The 16,798-nt window shown below is 39.2% G+C and overlaps 2 protein-coding genes across 6 annotated transcripts in view; one reads left to right on the top strand and one right to left on the bottom strand.

Moving 5' to 3' along the window:
- Positions 1-1,464, bottom strand: part of WDR3 (WD repeat domain 3) — a 40,587-nt gene extending 39,123 nt beyond the window's left edge. Inside the window, exon 1 of one of the 2 annotated variants that reach the window (XM_033860795.2) lies at positions 1,367-1,464. The gene's annotated coding sequence lies outside the window, so the exon portion shown is untranslated. Of the gene's footprint in view, positions 1-1,031; positions 1,300-1,366 lie in introns of those variants that run through there. The other variant, XM_019919964.3, reaches the window with a different exon arrangement.
- A 46-nt stretch (positions 1,465-1,510) lies between these two features.
- GDAP2 (ganglioside induced differentiation associated protein 2) overlaps positions 1,511-16,798 on the top strand; it is a 79,012-nt gene continuing 63,724 nt past the window's right edge. For 2 of the 4 annotated variants that reach the window (XR_012333567.1, XM_019920009.3), the window contains exons 1-3: positions 1,511-1,699; positions 10,426-10,668; positions 11,608-11,747. Coding sequence is in view for 3 of the 4 variants with exons in the window: in XM_019920009.3 (XP_019775568.2) it covers positions 10,493-10,668; positions 11,608-11,747 (316 nt within the window). In the remaining variant the exon portion in view is untranslated. The remainder of the gene's footprint in view (positions 1,700-10,425; positions 10,669-11,607; positions 11,748-16,798) is intronic. The other 2 variants (XM_019920010.3, XM_019920008.3) reach the window with 2 other exon arrangements.

Genomic DNA, 16,798 nt, shown 5'->3' on the forward strand with positions numbered 1-16,798 from the left:
ACACACAGCTCTCCAAGCCATTCAGGCTCAAAACCTTGTAGTAACCTTTGGCTCATTAGTATTATTTAAACAGCCAATACTGAAAGAGTGCTTACTATATGGTAACTGATACATTAAAATATATATAACTGAGTAAACATATGCATTTAATTTCATATTTATTAATTGGATTGATCATAATTAATTGAATTAAGTGGGTTAATACATGTAAAGTGCTTAAAAGGATCCTTCACAGTTACCTTGCAAGATTGGTATTCTTATCCCTATTTTACAGACAAAGAAACTAGACACAGGGACATGAAATAGCTAGCTCAAAGTCATTCAGCTGGTTTTAAGTGCCAAAGCCAGATTACAAACCAAACACCAAAATTTCCTCTTTTAACCACTAAACTATTTCTTTGCCTCCGTCTTCTCTTTTGTCAGAAACTTCTACCTGTTTCTCTGAAGGAGGATCCTTTTCTCTTTCCACTACTTTCTGTTCCAGCTCTTTATCACTGGGTTCCTGCACTATGTAGCACCTCCACCTCCATGTTTTTCATTCATTTCTTTTAAAAGTCATTAATACTACCTGACTAATCTTTTCAAACGCACTAATCCTACCCCAAAACCCTTTAAGAGCTAAACAGTGTGCAGTTCGCAAGCACTCAACCTATCTATTCCTCTTTAGTTCTCGCATAAACTTTTCTGTCGGGCTAGCTGGTTTCCCTCTTTGTCCTGTCACCTGCCTTCTTCAAACTGTTCCTCCCACTTAGAATAACATGCATTCGCCCGTCTACCTAAGTGTTACCCTCTGAGGCCCACTTCCTTTGGGGCTAGTCCAATGCTCGAAGCCTTTTCCATTGCCTCAGAACTTCAACGATCTTCCATACATCTTGGTACTGGTCACTTGTGTCTCACATGCATGTTGTGTATATGACGCTTTTCGGAGAGAGCTCACGCCCTAACCTTCCTCTATGCCCCTGCTTCTTAACCCACAGCCCCCGAAAACATGCTTCTATGATGCGCTGAAAGGCTGGACCGCCGGAACAGACCTGTCAGATGTCCCTAAACCAATTCTTCACTCAGGAGAGGGTGAAGTGGGGGTTCCGCACACCCACCACGCTGCCAGACCATCCTCAGGCGAGCCCTGCAGGCGCCGGGTGAACTAGCTCAACACGGCACGCGCCAGCTTCGGGTGTCCGCGGCCGGCTTCCCAGGGACGGCGGTGGGGCTCCCGCAGTGGCCCAGGTGCCCCTCCACCCTCGAGACCGGCCCCAAATCCCCCTGCCTCGCCCGCTGCTGGCACCAGGAAGGCCTCAGCCAGGACCAAACAAACCCAAGGAGCGAAGCAAAAAGCGTTCGGCCGCCGCGCGCCTACGGTACCTACCTGGGCCTCCACGAGGCTCCGGGCTGATTGGACCCGCCCGTCGAACCCACCCCTTCCGGGTCCGCTCGAGGAGCCTCTTCCGCCCGACGTTCCCTTTGCCTTCTGGGGGAAATGACGTAAGAGCTGGGCTCTGATTGGTGAGCTCCGGCCGGGAACGGAAGGCGGTGTTTCGCCTGCCCGGGCTCCTGCGGCTGGTCTTTCCAGCCTCCTGCGACTTTGGCTGCTTTACCCGCCGAGCTCCTGGCAAGGCTTGTCCGGGGATGCCGCTCGGCCGCTTTCCACGAGGAACTTAACCCGCCGTGCCTGCCTCCCGGATGGGCCCGCCGGAATGCTGTGAGAGGCGGGACAGAGGCCGGGAAGGAAGGCGGGGCGGAGCGGGCCGGGGGCGCGGCGGGGGCGCACGGGACTCGGCCAGGGCTGGGGGTGCGGGCATAGAGGGCTGGTTTTGTCAGTTCTCCGCAAAAATGAGCCTGGCACTCCCCCCTCCGCTGTTGGTCTGATTCCTCTCGCCCGAGGCGCTGTCGGGGAGAAGTTACCCACCAGAAGATAGAGGATAGGCAGACCCAGGCACAAGGGACAGTGGTGCTCTAGCCCCTGGGGAGGCGCGCGTCCTGGGGTGCAGGAGTCGAGTTTGTGTGGTCGCTCGTGTGGATTGGGTGTTTCACGGACCGAGAGCTGCTCGAATCAGGGCTGGGTAGGCGCTGAGCCCAGGATGCTGAGTTGTCTGGATCTCCGCAGTCCCTGGAGTGACATTGGTCTGGCTTTTGGTTTCCGCTCCTTGGTCGCCGGAGGGAGAAGTGACCAGGGCTGACTCCTCCTTGCTTGGTAATTGAGGCTTTAGGTGCTCTGTCACCAAGTGGGAATTAGCTTTTCTTTCTTGCAGTTTTGTCCGATTTTATTCTTGGGCTGCATAAAAGTGTTTAGAAAGGAGTTCTGATGTCTGTAGCTGTGGAAGATTAAAGCTAACATATAGGTATATAAAAGAAATAAGTCTGTGCCTTCAAGATAGCTGCAGCCAGCTTAGAAAATAGTTTTATCTATATTACCTGATTTTCTTCAGGCGTTTCTTGAGTTTTTAAGACATGTTCACCTAGTCTGCCATATGATAAGAGTAGAGAATGGATATGATCAGGCTGTAAATAGATGTAACAGTGTAGGTGTTTGAAACAAGCCTCCGGTGGGTTGGATGAATGAGAAAGGAGGAAATTGTGGCAACAGACTTACTTCAGATAAGTTTGATGGGGAAGGGAGCGTTTAGGTGAACGTGTATGGCTAATATACGAAAAAATGTGTATATATATGAGGAAAAAACGTGCTTTAGTACATAGTCTAGATTCCATCTCGGTGACACCCCTTGTATTACGTGATTCTAAGAAAGTTATTTTACAGCTGTATAAACTGTAGATAACTACTGTCAATACTAAATCATTTTATTTGTAGACATGAAAATTCTACATGTCTTTTAGAGGTTGAGTGGAAGTTTTGCCTCACGTACATTCATTTCAGTATTCCTGATCTATTAATGAGCCCAATTTTGGGACTCCCTTTATCAACCATCTGGCTGGTTCCTTTGTGAGTTAAATAAAATCTTGAACCATGTTCACTTCTGTATTAGAATGAGTCATGATTTTATCTTTAAAAAATTAATTTAACATTATTAAATATTATGGGAAAGGACAATCACAAATGAAAAAAATAATTTTGTTTTATTTATTATTATTATGTTTTGGCCGCATCGCGCGGATTACCGGATCTTAGTTCCCTGACCGGGGATCGAACCTGCGCCTTCTCCAGTCCTAACCACTGGACTGCCAGGGAATTCCCAGAAAAAATAATTTTAATGAAAGTTGTTGTAAGCATCTTCGATTGAGTGCTAAGATAATGCATCTTATAACTTCCCAATGCACTACTTCAAGAGCATAACCTTAGTTTCTTAAGTTTCGGAATTGCTAAATGTATTAATTTTATAATTGAAACATAGTAAAGTTCTTTTTACTTTTTGGATTCAAAACTTTAACAATAAGTTGTGCCAGTAAAAGCGTTTCAAAGGTGATGATATATCAATAAATAATAGTTAAATTGAGTTCCTGAGAAAGAACCTACCACGTGACAGTCTGTCAGAGCGTAAATAACAACACGGCGTTACTGCAAAACTAGAGAAACACTGACAGTCACGACACAGCACAGCAGACCCAGAACCTGCCACTCACACACATGTAAACCAGTACACAGGAATCATCTTCTTCAGTTTAGACATTGATAGATGAAACATAGTAAAGTTCTTTTAATATGAAGGTGGTACTACTAACTCACCATTAGAGAGAGCATGTGTTTGGCTGGTTTTGAATAATGGTGTTAAATTTGACCTGGGCTATTAACACAACTTAGAAATCTTTTTGTTATACTGTATTTATTGTTGACGTATTTGACTGCTTCCATTTGTTTTTCCATCTAAGTAACTTTCTAAAAAGAAAAAGTCATTCTTTCTATTTGCATAGAATGATTCTTAAATATAATAGATTTGGTGTTGGGATAGAGGTATTGTGCGGAAATATCTAAGTACCTTGAAGTTTAAAATATTGAAATACAAAGACATAAAGAATGGTAAACCTATAATTTATACAAAAACAATGAAATAGAGCTGGTAATGAGTGGAGGTCAAAAGCATGGACCAGCTCTCTTTGTACTTTTATCCAGGCCTATCTAATCAATGTAAGCATTTTGAAGAATAAGAAAACAGATTTAAAGTTCTTTTGTCTTTTAAATGATATCATTTTCTCTTTATTCAGACAAAAAATCAGAATTTTTTGAGACAGTGATCCAAGACGTTCTGCCTGATTCTGCCCTGTCTTGAACAATAAAAGTCTAATCCCTCTAACCAATCCAATTAATCATATAAAGCACTATTTGGAGGACTTCTTAAACTAAAAGATGACAAGATTTTGAGAAAAAAAAGATGAGCTACAGTGTAATAAGAACTGTTATATACTCATTACTAATTTGAATTGTAAAAGATACATAGTGGGTTCTCTTTATCCTCATCTAGGGAGGTACTGAAGATAGCCCTTAAGATAGTATGGCTAAGGAAATAGATCTGATTCTGCAATCATCTGTTTGTTACATGTAAACTTTGAGATCCTGGGACGTAAATGTCTTGCTTCAGGAGCATTTTTACTAAGGTTTTGTGTTTGCTTATGAACCTGTTCAAAATACAGGACTGATCAATTGATTTTCAGTGGAAAGTCCCGCTCCTCTTTAATGTTATCCAAAATTCTGGCTAAAGCTGTAGATTATTGTAGCCTTCCCCTCCTCCTTTCCTTACCCGAGCACTCTGTATTCTATCACTGGGATTCCTAATTTGAGTCTGGGAAACCCCTCAGATTTTTTTCCAGACCTGTGCTTGTATGAGCTCATGTAGTCACAATTTGGGTGATGAAAAGGTCTTTATATTTCATGTAATTCTCCAAGGGGTCTGTGACTCCAAGAATGTTAAGAACCACTGTTCCTTAAGGATCAGGGATCAGATTTTCCTGCCTAGCTTGGCTTTGCTGCTCCATTTGCTTTATTGCCAAGGTGTGTGTGTTGGGGGAGGGGGAGATTTAAATCTCTTTTTGATGAGAAAAATACATTTCTGTTTAGAAATGGAGCTGAAAAAGAATTCATTGTTAAATGCCATGACACTTTCATATAATGCCATTAAATTTGCTCTACAGTAAGAGCTCTGAACATTACCTATTACTCATTTAACACTCAGTATCTTGTGTGTCACAATGACTTTTAAGATCTTGGAAGAAGATCCAACAAACTATACTGACAAGATGTGGTTGGACATATAGGAGAACCACCAGAGTGTACTGTCAAAGAAGATAATAGAGTTTCAGGGAGGGAATAATCAATAGTGGATGCAGCTAAAATTTGATTAGCTCTTGGACTTGACATTTGGAGAATTATTGTTGACCTTGAAAAAGCAGTTTTAGTATTGTTATAGAGATGGAAGCAGAACTGCAGTGGGTTGAATACATGGAGGAAAAGGAAGTAGAGCTGCGAAACAGATTACTTTTAAAGTTAAATGGTGAAAAGAGGAGTTTGTTGGTATTCTGAAGAAATGGGGTAGGGAAAAAATTTGAGAGTAAGAGACTCAGGGGAAGGAGAGATCAGGTGTAGTGAAGGGATACTTGATGTTATTACATTCTCTTAGAGGAAAGCTAGTCAGGTGCAGTAAAATGCTTAAATGAAGGTGATTTGGCAGGCTTAAAAGTGTGGAATATACCCAAAAATCACTTGGAAGTTGGAAAGAGTGAGTGAAGATAGAGACATTTTGAGTTGGAGAGAAGTTAAGATAATTTCAACAATGACTTCTCTTTTCTCAGAGCATCAGGAAAAGAAGGAAGGCAATGTGATATGATGTAATGGAAATGGCATGGGTTTTAGTGCCAGCTGGTCTTTGATGTGGATCTCAAGGTACCACTTACTAGTTCTGTTACCTTGAGCTGATAATTGAACCTCTGGGTCTTGGTGCCCTCACTGTAAAATAAGTGTTCTGATACCTACTTTGCAGGATTATTGTAAGGATTAGAAAGCATATTTGTAACATATCTAATGCCCTGTGGTTCACTGTAACTTCCACAGTTGGCCTTCTTTTGTTCCTTTAGTGTCTTAGGCTCTTTCCTGCCTTAAGGCGCCCAGATGTACCTTTCCGCAGCCTGTGAAACTCTTCTACTTTTGGTCTCAACCCTCACTATCTGGAAGAGACATTCTCTGCCTCTTCAATTTAAATAGCTCCCCCACTTCTTTGTTGTAGGACACTTATCACAGATTTTAACTATGTATGTATTTCTACGATTATATCTTTGTGTGATTTTTGTGGAGCTATCTCTTCCATTAGACAGAGACTCAGCACTTAACAGTGCTTGAATGAATGAATGCCTGGGACATAATAGGGAAATAAGCATTTATTACCTCACAGTTTTTATGGGTCAGGAATTCAAAAGTTGCTTAGTCTTGTGGTTCTGGCTCAGGGTTTCTCATGAGGTTGTGGTCAAGATGTCAGCTGGGGCTGGAGGATCCAAGGTGATTCATTCCCATGTCTATCAGTTCATGCTGGTTGTTGGCAGGAACTCTCAGTCTCTCCCCACAGGGGCTTTTCCATGAGCTTCATGAGTGTCCCCATGTCAGGAGAGCTCACTTCCCCAGAACAAGCAGTCCAAGAGAGCATGGCAGAAGCCACAATATCTTTTATGATCCATCCGTGGAAGTCACACACTGTCATTTCTGCAATATCCAGTTGGGTACACTGGCCAGCCTTATTCATTATGGGAGGCATCTGCACAATGGCATTAATATCAGGAGGCAGGTATCATTGAAGGACATCTTGGAGGCTGTCTATCACAGATGCTGTGTGGAATAGCATAGAGTCATCCAAGAATTACTCAAAACAGTTTTCAGTTAGTGTTGATGGAGGGCCAAGCTAACATAGGAAACCATGTATTTGTTTTGACAGCAGAGAGAATAACTTCTGATTTTTTTTTTTCCCTACTGGCGCAGGAGCAGATCAGAGAAAACAGATGTAGGCTTGATCTAGGTGTTAGGGATTAACAAGTCATTACAAGAGCAGACATAGAGATAAGTAAGAGTGTATCTTAATTCACCAATTTGTTTTTGGTTTATCTGATGCTCGTTAGAGAGTCTTTGACAGTGAGTGTCTTGGTCTTTGCCACACATGAAAACATCTCTTTATCTCAACAGTGGTGCAGGTGACTTTCACATTGGCTCTGAGAAAGTTATAACTTTTATTGTGCCTTGCTTGATGCCAGGTGCTCTGCTATGCAGTTTTTTTTTAAAGATTCTTTTGATATGGACCATTTTTTTAAAGTCTTTATTGAATTTGTTACAATATTGCTTCTGTTTTATGGGGTTTTTTTGGTTTTTTGGCTGAGAGGCATGTGGGATCTTAACTCCCCAACCAGGGATCAAACCTGCACCCCCTGCATTGGAAGGCAGAGTCTTAACCACTGGATCACCAGGGAAGTCCCTGCTGTGCAATTTTAATACAGATTATATCATTTAATTCTCACAATAACCATAGTAGTACATTACTCCTATTTTAAAAATAAGAAAACTCTGGTTTAGAGTCAAGGATAATATGACTGTTAGGTGGTAGGTCCTCAACCCAAACTAAGGCCTTCTGATAACGGAGCCCAAGCTTTTACCATTCTGCTTCTGCCTCAAAGTGTAATTGCATATGGAAATATTTACCTTAAAATACTAAAGAAACCGGATTCAAAATTGTACGTACCTTATGATTTTACCTATCACAGAAAAAGGTAGGAACTACTTTTTGGTATCTTTCAAATGTTCTGTAAGTGAGTATTACTTAGAATTGGAAAGAAAAGTTATTTTAAAGAAGTGATTTAGCCCTGTAATTTGACATTCAAGTTTGCAAAATGAAAACTAAGTTTGTTTTTAATGGACTTTTTAATATCATGGTTAAGAAATTTCAGCATGAGTTGTCACCAAAAACCTGTGGATAATTTTTTGAAATTATGAATTTCTGCAGGGTGTCGTTCCGTTGAGCTCAAGGCAGTTCAGCCATAGACAGTGAATGTAGCCTTCACTTGTACTCTGTTCAGCTTGTCCAGTTCCAGGCTGAATACTTGTGAACTGATCAACAGGACTTGTGGTTGCCTCTAGTTTCAAAGGCCAATTGGATGGACTAAACACCAACTTCTAGATAAAATTAGTTTATATATTTCAAAATAATATCAAAGGAGTACTTAGTAACAAATAAGAATAATTCTCCGATACAATTTTATCCTGATATGATCTACAAGGCCTTTCTGAAATTGTTATATAAATGAGCACATTTCCTACCACACAGTGTTGGTGCAGGAATTAGAATATTGTGTCAAATCCATCGTTCATTCCAATTAGTATCCCATGTCTCTCAGCAAGAAACAGCAAGATATTAGATATAGAAGGGCATGCTTTTTCTCCTTGACTCTTAACAAACATAAGGATCGTACAGAAAAGCTTCTCAGGAAGTTCACATACCAGCTGTCATTCCCTAATCATCTCTTTGCTCTTATGTATGTTCAGTGTTACCAGCTATCTCCAATTTACCAAACCGACTAATTAGTTCTTAGTCCTTACTCAACCTTTCAGTAGCATTTAACCCTAGATGATCCCTCTTGAGCATTCTGTCTAAAGTTACTTTCTTCACTTGGCTTTTAGGGTACCACACTTTCCAGATCTTCCATTCTTATCAATGCTTTTCTATCTCTTTTTTAAACTTTTCCTCTTTCTAGCCTCTAAATTTGGCCTTAGGACTGAGTCCTTGGATCTGTTCTCCATTTGCATTTCCTCTCTTGGTGGTCTTAAATACCATCCATAGGCTGAGACTTCCAAATTTATATCTTTAGCCTGACCTCTCCTCTGGGCTCTAGCCTCATGTAGCCAGCCAACTGCATGTTTGATATACATACTTGGGCATATAATGGGCATCTCAAACTAACAAAAGGAAAACATAAGGAAAAAAATACCTTGATTATTACTCCACCTGCAACCTACTCCAGTCTTTTCCTTCTCTATAAGTAGCATTACCGTCTATTTAATTGCTCAAGCAGGAAATCTAGGAGTAACCTTTGCTTCTGTTCTTTTCCCTCACCCCCTCAGGTGCATTTAGAAAGTCTTGTTGACCCTACCTTCAAAATTCATTCCAATTCTAACCATTCCTCACCACCTTCATCACCATCACCTAGATTACTCCAGTCGTTTTCTACTGGTCTCTGCCTTTACTCTTGCCCCCACTCAGTTTCACTGTAGCTAGAGTAATCTTTTCAAATATTTATATTAAGTCATTATCCTTATAGGGACCCTCTAATAGCTTACCCTCATTTACATTAAGATCTAAACTTCTTATCATGGCTTACAAACTAGATCATCTGGCCTTTCCTTGGCTCACCAACCTCATCACCTGCTACTCATTACCTAGCTCACTGTACTGTAGCCAAACCAGCCTCTATGCTCTTCTGGAATAGACCAAGCTCCTCCCTGCCCTTTTGGCCTTTGTACTTGCCATTCCCTCTGCCTGACGCACCCTCCAGAGCTTCACATGGCTTGCTCTCTCACTTTGTTTAGCTCTCTGCTCAGATAGAACCTTTTTCTTATAATACTCACTGCCTCCAGTCGTTCTATTAGATACCTGCTTGCTTGTTTGTTTATCGTTTTTCATCTGCTTTCAAGGAAGCATCAGTTCTCTAAGGGTAGGGACTTGCTCTTATTCACTGTGTGTCCCCAGTAACTAGAACAATACCTGACACATAATAGCTGCTTATAAAGATTTACTGAATGAACGAATCTACCATTTTACTGAAATAGCTATCTGACTTACTGCCAAATGAAGTATCATGTTAAATTTCCCATGAGTTTCTGTGACTTAACACTACGTGTCTTCCTATCACCCTTCTCTTCTAATTTCTACATTTCTGTACAACCAAACTTATACCACATCGGTGTCTCATATACTATATTCTATAAATTTTCAAATCCTGTTAATTTTTCCTTTGTTGCCTCACAGTTCTATGCCTTCCTCTCCATCTGTTTCTCTACATAGTTCAGACCTTTATCTCTTATTACCTGATTGCAGTAACCTCCCTGCTTCTCATCTTCCGTATTAGACTGAACTTTTTAAGTTGTTCATATTATCTTTGTATCTCTTGCAGCACCTGACACTCCCCCTACCCCGCCAATAGCAGACACTCAATGAATGTTGAATGAATAGTCCTGTGTTTCTGGAAAGTAGAATTGATGGGCTGTGTGATTATTTAAATGACTGTAATTCTTTGAAAATAATTTGTGTTTAAATAATCCCTCTTTCTTCCTGTTTAAAAAAGCCGTAGTAATTCATTGTACATTTTGATTTTTTAATAGACTGTTTAAGTGACTATAATCACACAATGTACTATTGGAGCATTTCACAGCAGAGTTTTGTTTTTTACTCTAATAGAAGTAAAGTAATACCTGTGCTTCTCTATTAAAATGATTCTTTCTTTTCTCTTAAGCTAAAGTCTACAGTGAATATTGAATTGCTGAGGAATTTGGGAAAAGACAAGCTGAAGTTCCCATTCCATGGATCCCTTGGGTGCACCTTCCCAGTTTGTGGATGTGGATACACTACCAAGCTGGGGCAATTCTTGTGAAGAACAATTAACTACTTCTGATACTGCAGCTGAAACATATCAGGAAGAGACTATTAGATCACCTTTTCTTTACAATAAGGATATCAATGGAAAAGTGGTTCTCTGGTAATTCCTTGGTTAAATCATATCATGATGTAATAATACTTTCTCATAATTTCTTCTAATTTCTTTTTTTCATGTTTTTTTCTGAACTCTTTTTTGTGAACTCTTGCATTATTGAAATATTACTTTGCATACACATTTACAGCTTTATTGAGACTTAATTAACTTACAATAAACTGCATATATTTAAAGTGTACAGTTTGGTAAATTTTGACATGCATACACCCATGAACCCATCACCAGAATCAAGATAGTGAATATATTTATCACCCCAGAAGTTTTTTTGTGTCCCTTGGTAATCCCTCTCTCTTGCCCCTCCCTGCCTCAACATCCCCAAGCAATCATTCATCTTTCTGTCACTATAGATTAGTATGCATTTTCTAGAGCTTTACATAAATGGAATCGTGTACTCTTTTTTCAGTCTGGCCTCTTTCATTCAACACAGTTATTTGAAAGTTCGTCTATGTTGTTGCATGTAGCAGTAGTAGTACATTTCTGTTTTTAAAAAAAGCTTTAGAGATGTAATTCATATACCATACAAATGCACTAGTTTACATTGTACAAGTCAGTGGTTTTTAGTATATTCACAAAATTGTGCAGCCATCACCAGAGTCAATTTTAGAACATTTTCATCACCCCAAAGTCCTGTTCCCATTAGCTGTCACTCCCCATCTCACACACATCTCTTATGTAAGAAGCAAAGGAATGACATGATGGTTTTGTGCGTTTCAGGGTTACAGCAATTGCATTCAAGATCTATCTGCGATGCCATATTAGCCTTTCTGAATCAGGAACAACTTTTTACTATTGCTTAAGCTTGTGAACTGGTAAAACCAATGTTGTGAAGGGAGTGAAGATAGAATGTTTTGAAATGATTAGAAACTAGCTTTCTTATCTGCCTCCTCTTCCCCACACTTGCTCTTATTTATTTATTTTCCTTAGGAAAGGAGATGTTGCATTACTGAACTGTACAGCTATTGTGAATACCAGCAATGAAAGTCTTACTGATAAGAATCCTGTGTCAGAAAGTATCTTCATGCTTGCAGGGCCTGATTTGAAGGAGGACCTCCAGAAACTTAGAGGTGAGTGAATTTTCTTAGGTATGTTAGTGCTTAGGAAACATTTATTTTGATGTTTGAAGAAGTATATTTTGCGTGTAAGTGAGAAACTAAGTAGATGTAGCTCTTTTGTTGTTGTTAAAACTAAATAAATACAGCCTTTGAAAAACCTATAATGTGTTAGAAGCTGAGTGCTGAGACTTTACTTGGTAAAACCCCTCTGTCGTGTACCTGAATTTTAAAATGACAGTCATCATAGCCAGTTAGATTTTTGGTAACATTTTCTTGGCTGTATAATGTCTTGCACCGATGAGCCTTATAAAACAACTATTCTTTATCTAAACTGAAAATTTTTTATTGAGTTTTGATATTGACAGAATTTTTTTATATACCTCCTGGACATAGAGTGTCACACTTCTGAAATGAAATTGACTTACTGGTAAAAACCAAGTGTGTTCTGGGTTAATTCTGTACTTTCTTTTTTTTTTTTTAAACCAGTACATTCTTCTTCTGGGAATATTTCTTTGGAATTGGAGACAGGAGGAGTCCTGTTTGTTCAGAATCTTGTTTACCTTATTTGCATTTATTTTCTTAACTTACCAATCTCACAACTTTTTGTTATTATTATTTGTGTGTAAAGGGAATATTGTGAAATTCAATTATCCCATTTTATAAAAAATATTTTTGAAATACAGCAATTTTTCTTAAAATGTAAACAGCAAATCCCACCTATATAAAAAAAATCTTCGTTTCTTAGACGTCTACAAACAATTGGTTTTTAACCTAATAAAGATATTAGAATTTGAACAGGATCATTTATAATGCTGACCATGAAAGAAGAGATAAAGAGAGAAGAATTGTTTATCTGATCAAGAAACTGAACTTTGTGAGGGTAGATGTGGGAAAAAGCCCTCAGTTTAACTAAAAACATGATGCCATGAAGAATATGTAGAAATTATAATATGTATTAGAGATAATACTGAGAAGTTCTTTGATATAAGTAACAGAGAAACTGGTCTGGAAAAATTCCTAATGAGCGCACACGCTCACTTACACCTTAGAGCTGGACTTACGAATTAAAAAAATATAAAATTTAAGTATACAAAATAAAAACTCAATTTTTAGCAGCATATGTTTGGAGGGTCTCCAAGCTGGGGTTCATATTATAACTCTGTCCTTTACTAACTGTGTTACTTAGGACCAGTTACTTCACCTCTGAGCCTGAGTTTCCTTATCTCTAAAATGGGGATGATGATAGTCCCTATCTTAGTTCCTGACACATAACAAGAGCTCAATGAGTATTTGAGGATGGAAAAAATTAATTTCATGAAGAATAAATTAAATAATGGACATTAAGTGCTAGGCACATCCTCAGTGTTCAGTGTTATTGCTGGTGCTGGTTACACTCCTCAGTTGTATTGCTTAATGAACCAGTGCCACCCTGAAGAGAGATTATTAAGGATGCACTGAAGGGCTGAGTACTTAATTCTGTCCTCTTTTTACATGCTTAACAACAACTTAGTAAATGATTACAAAGTATGACTTACCAAATTTGTAGATGATAAAAAGCTGGGAGGATTTATAGGAGACATTGGATGATAGACTAAAGATTTTGAAATATCCGAACCGACTGGAAGTATGAGCCAAAGAAATGAAAAAATCAACAAGGATGAATATAAAGGTCTTGCAGTAAGTTGAAAACATTAATTACCCAAGTTCAGGATGGGGAAGCCCAGTCTGACAACACTTTTTATATAAGAATTTGCTTTCTCAGTAAAATGGCATTATCATCTCCTCCATTTTTCATGCAAAAAAACTTTAGCATTAACACTTTCCTCTTCCTTATTCCCCACATAAAGTCTGTCATCAAGCCCTAAATAGATCTTGAATCTCTCTGTATTACCACCACCTCCAGCCTAGCCTGTGCTGCGTCATCCCCTGCCTGGACTACAGCCATTGCCTCCCTCCCAATTGGTCTCCTACAACCATTCTTTACTTGAATCTGTTTTCCACACGTAGTCAGTATTTGCTTTTTAAACTGTAAATCCCTTCTCATTACTCCCCTGCTTCAAACCATTTAGTGGCCTCTCATTACACTTTAAGTCCTAACTCCTTAAACTGTTCTCCAAGTTCTTGCAAGATCTCACTCACTTACTTCCAGGTCCCCTTTTACCTTCCTCAATGTACTTGAACCAGACTGATCTCTCATTGCCTTGTCATCCAGCTCCTTTTCAATTTTGCATGTGCTGTTGTTCTTTCTCTCAATTCTTAACTCTTAATCTTAAGTCTTTGCTTATATCTCTTCCTCAAAGCGCTTCTTCCTTTCACTTCAGAATCGCTCATGGTATATGCTCCCAACCTGTGGTACTTCTCTTTGGTGCTCTTAGCACAATTGTAATTTTGTAAATTGTTTATATAATTATTATGTCCCCGTTAAACTTTGAACTCCTTGAGGACAGGAACCATATGTCTTATTGGCCTCCATGTTCCCAGTACCAAGTATAGTAAAGGCATCCTTTCAGTAGCTGATAAATGAATGAATAGAAGTTCCCTGGGATTTTAACTGACTAGACTCCGAGATGATAATGCATCATTTCTACTGAAAACACTAACAGTATCAGATGCATCATTGCACAGCATCACAAGTGAAGGTTTGTAATCAGCTTAAAATAAACTGTTATATTTATAAGATGTTTAATGTAAACCTCATGGTAACCACAAAGAATAAAACCTATGATAGATACAAAAAAGATAAAGAGAAAGGAGTTAAAGCATATCAGTTTTAAAAAAAAATTAAAGTAAGACAGCAAGAGAGGAACAAAGGATAGGAGACTTAAAAAAATACTCAGAAAACAATTAGCAAAATGACAGTAATTACCTATTAATAATTATTTTAAATGCTAAAGGACTAAATTCTCCAACCAAAAGACACAGAGGGGATGAAGGATAAAAAAAAAAAAAGAAAAAGAATCCAACAATATGCTGCCTACAAGAGACTCACTTTAGCTTTAATGACACATACAGGCTGGAAGTGAATGGATAAAAAAAGATATTCCATGCAAATGGAAACCAAAAGAGAGTAAGAGTGGCTATACTTACATCAGATAAAATAGACTTTCAGTCAGAATTGGTCACAAGAGACAGAGGTCACTATATGGTCCAGGGGTCAATTCATCAAGAGAATATAACAATTGTAAATATATGTGCACCCAACATTGAAGCACCTAAGTATTTAAGGCAAATATTAATAGAACTGAATGGAGAAATAGATGGAAATACAGTAATAATTAGGGACCTCAATACCCCACTATAAATATTGGATAGATCATCCAGACAGAAAATTAGTAAGGAAACAGAAGGCCTGAATAACACTATGGTCCAAATGAACCTAAGACATATACAGAATATTGCATCCAACAGCGCCAGAATATACATTCTCCTCAAGCATACATGGGACATTCTCCATGATAAATCATATTGGGCCAGAAAGCAAATCTTATCAAATTTAAGAAGACTGAGGTCATGTCAGGAATCTTTTCTAACCACAGTTGTGTGAAACTAGAAATCAATAACAAAAAGAAAATGAAAAAAATCACAAATATGTGGAAATTTAACAGTATGCTCCTGAAAAACCATTGGATCAAAGAAGAAATCAGAAGGGAAATCAGAAATTATCTTGAGACAATGAAAAGGAAAATACAACATGCAAAACTTATGGGATGTAAAAAAAAAATGTTTTAAACCAGTTCTAAGAGAAATTTATATCACTAAGTGCCTACATTAGAAGAAAAAAACAGTTCAAACAACCTAATTTTAAACCTCAAGGAGTTAGAAAAAAAAGGTCAGTCTAAGCCTATAGTTAGCAGAGGGAAGGAAATAGTAAATATTAGAGCAGAAATAAAAGAAATAGAAACTAGAAAGACAATAGGAAAAAAGCAACAAAAAGAGTTGGCTTTTAAAGAAGAGAGACAAATGTTTAGCTAGACTAACCATGGGGAAATAAAGGACTCAAAATTCTAAATGAAAGTGGAGATGTTACAGCTAACACCATAGAAAGACAAAAGATTATAAGAGACTACTATGAACAATTATTTGCCAACATATTGGATAACCTAGAAGAAACAGATAACTTCCTAGCAAACATGCAACCTAACAAGACTGAACCATGATGGAACAGAAAATCTGAACAGACGAAAGGAGTAAGGAGACTTGAATCAACAATCAAAAACTTTCCAACAAAAATAAGCCCACAACCTGATGGCTCCCCCGGTGAATTCTACCATACATATACATATAGAGAAGAATTAATACCAATTCTTCTCAATTTCTTCTGTGAAAAAGTTGAAGAGGAGTGAACGCTTCCAAATTCATTTGACAGGGACAGCACTACCCCGATACCAAAGCCAGATAAGGATGCTACAAGAAGAGAGATTCAAGATGGCAGAGGAGTAAGTGGACATGGAGTTCATCTCTCTCTACAGATGCATCAGGAATACATCTGTAGATGCAACAGTTCTCACAGAACACTGGCTGAAAACCAGCAGAAGACCTTGGACACTAGAAAGGACTATAAAGATCCCTGCATAACTGTGTAGGACGGAAAAAAGAAGGGAGAAGGAGAAGGAGAGGAAGTAGGACAGGACCTGCACTCTGGGTCGGGGGAGCTGAAGCAGAGGAGAGATGCCCGAATTCGGGGAAACCCCCCTCTCCGACAGGGAAATCGATTGAGACAGAAGGGCAGCATTTGAGGATGTCAGAAGAAGGTGAAGCGGCCAATCTGTGGCAGACGGGACAGAGTGAGAAGTACACAGATGGTCCATACCTCAGCCCTATGTGCCCCGGACTGGGACATGTATTCACAGGTGTGCAAGGGGGCTGGGAGCTGGTGCTTGGGGATTGGAGAACAGGCCCAGAGTGAGAACTGCTGTGGACTGTGGGGAGACGGACTGAGGGGACAGGAGGGAGGAAATCTGCAGCAGGGAATGCCTGTGGAGGAAGACTGGACTGCCATGGAAGCAGGGCGCTATTGCTGAGTCACAAGAGGGGGGAGGAGCCACCATTGTAACCTCTCTCTC

Source organism: Tursiops truncatus, chromosome 1 (assembly GCF_011762595.2).
Source record: "Tursiops truncatus isolate mTurTru1 chromosome 1, mTurTru1.mat.Y, whole genome shotgun sequence".
NCBI classification, from domain to species: Eukaryota; Metazoa; Chordata; class Mammalia; order Artiodactyla; family Delphinidae; genus Tursiops; species Tursiops truncatus.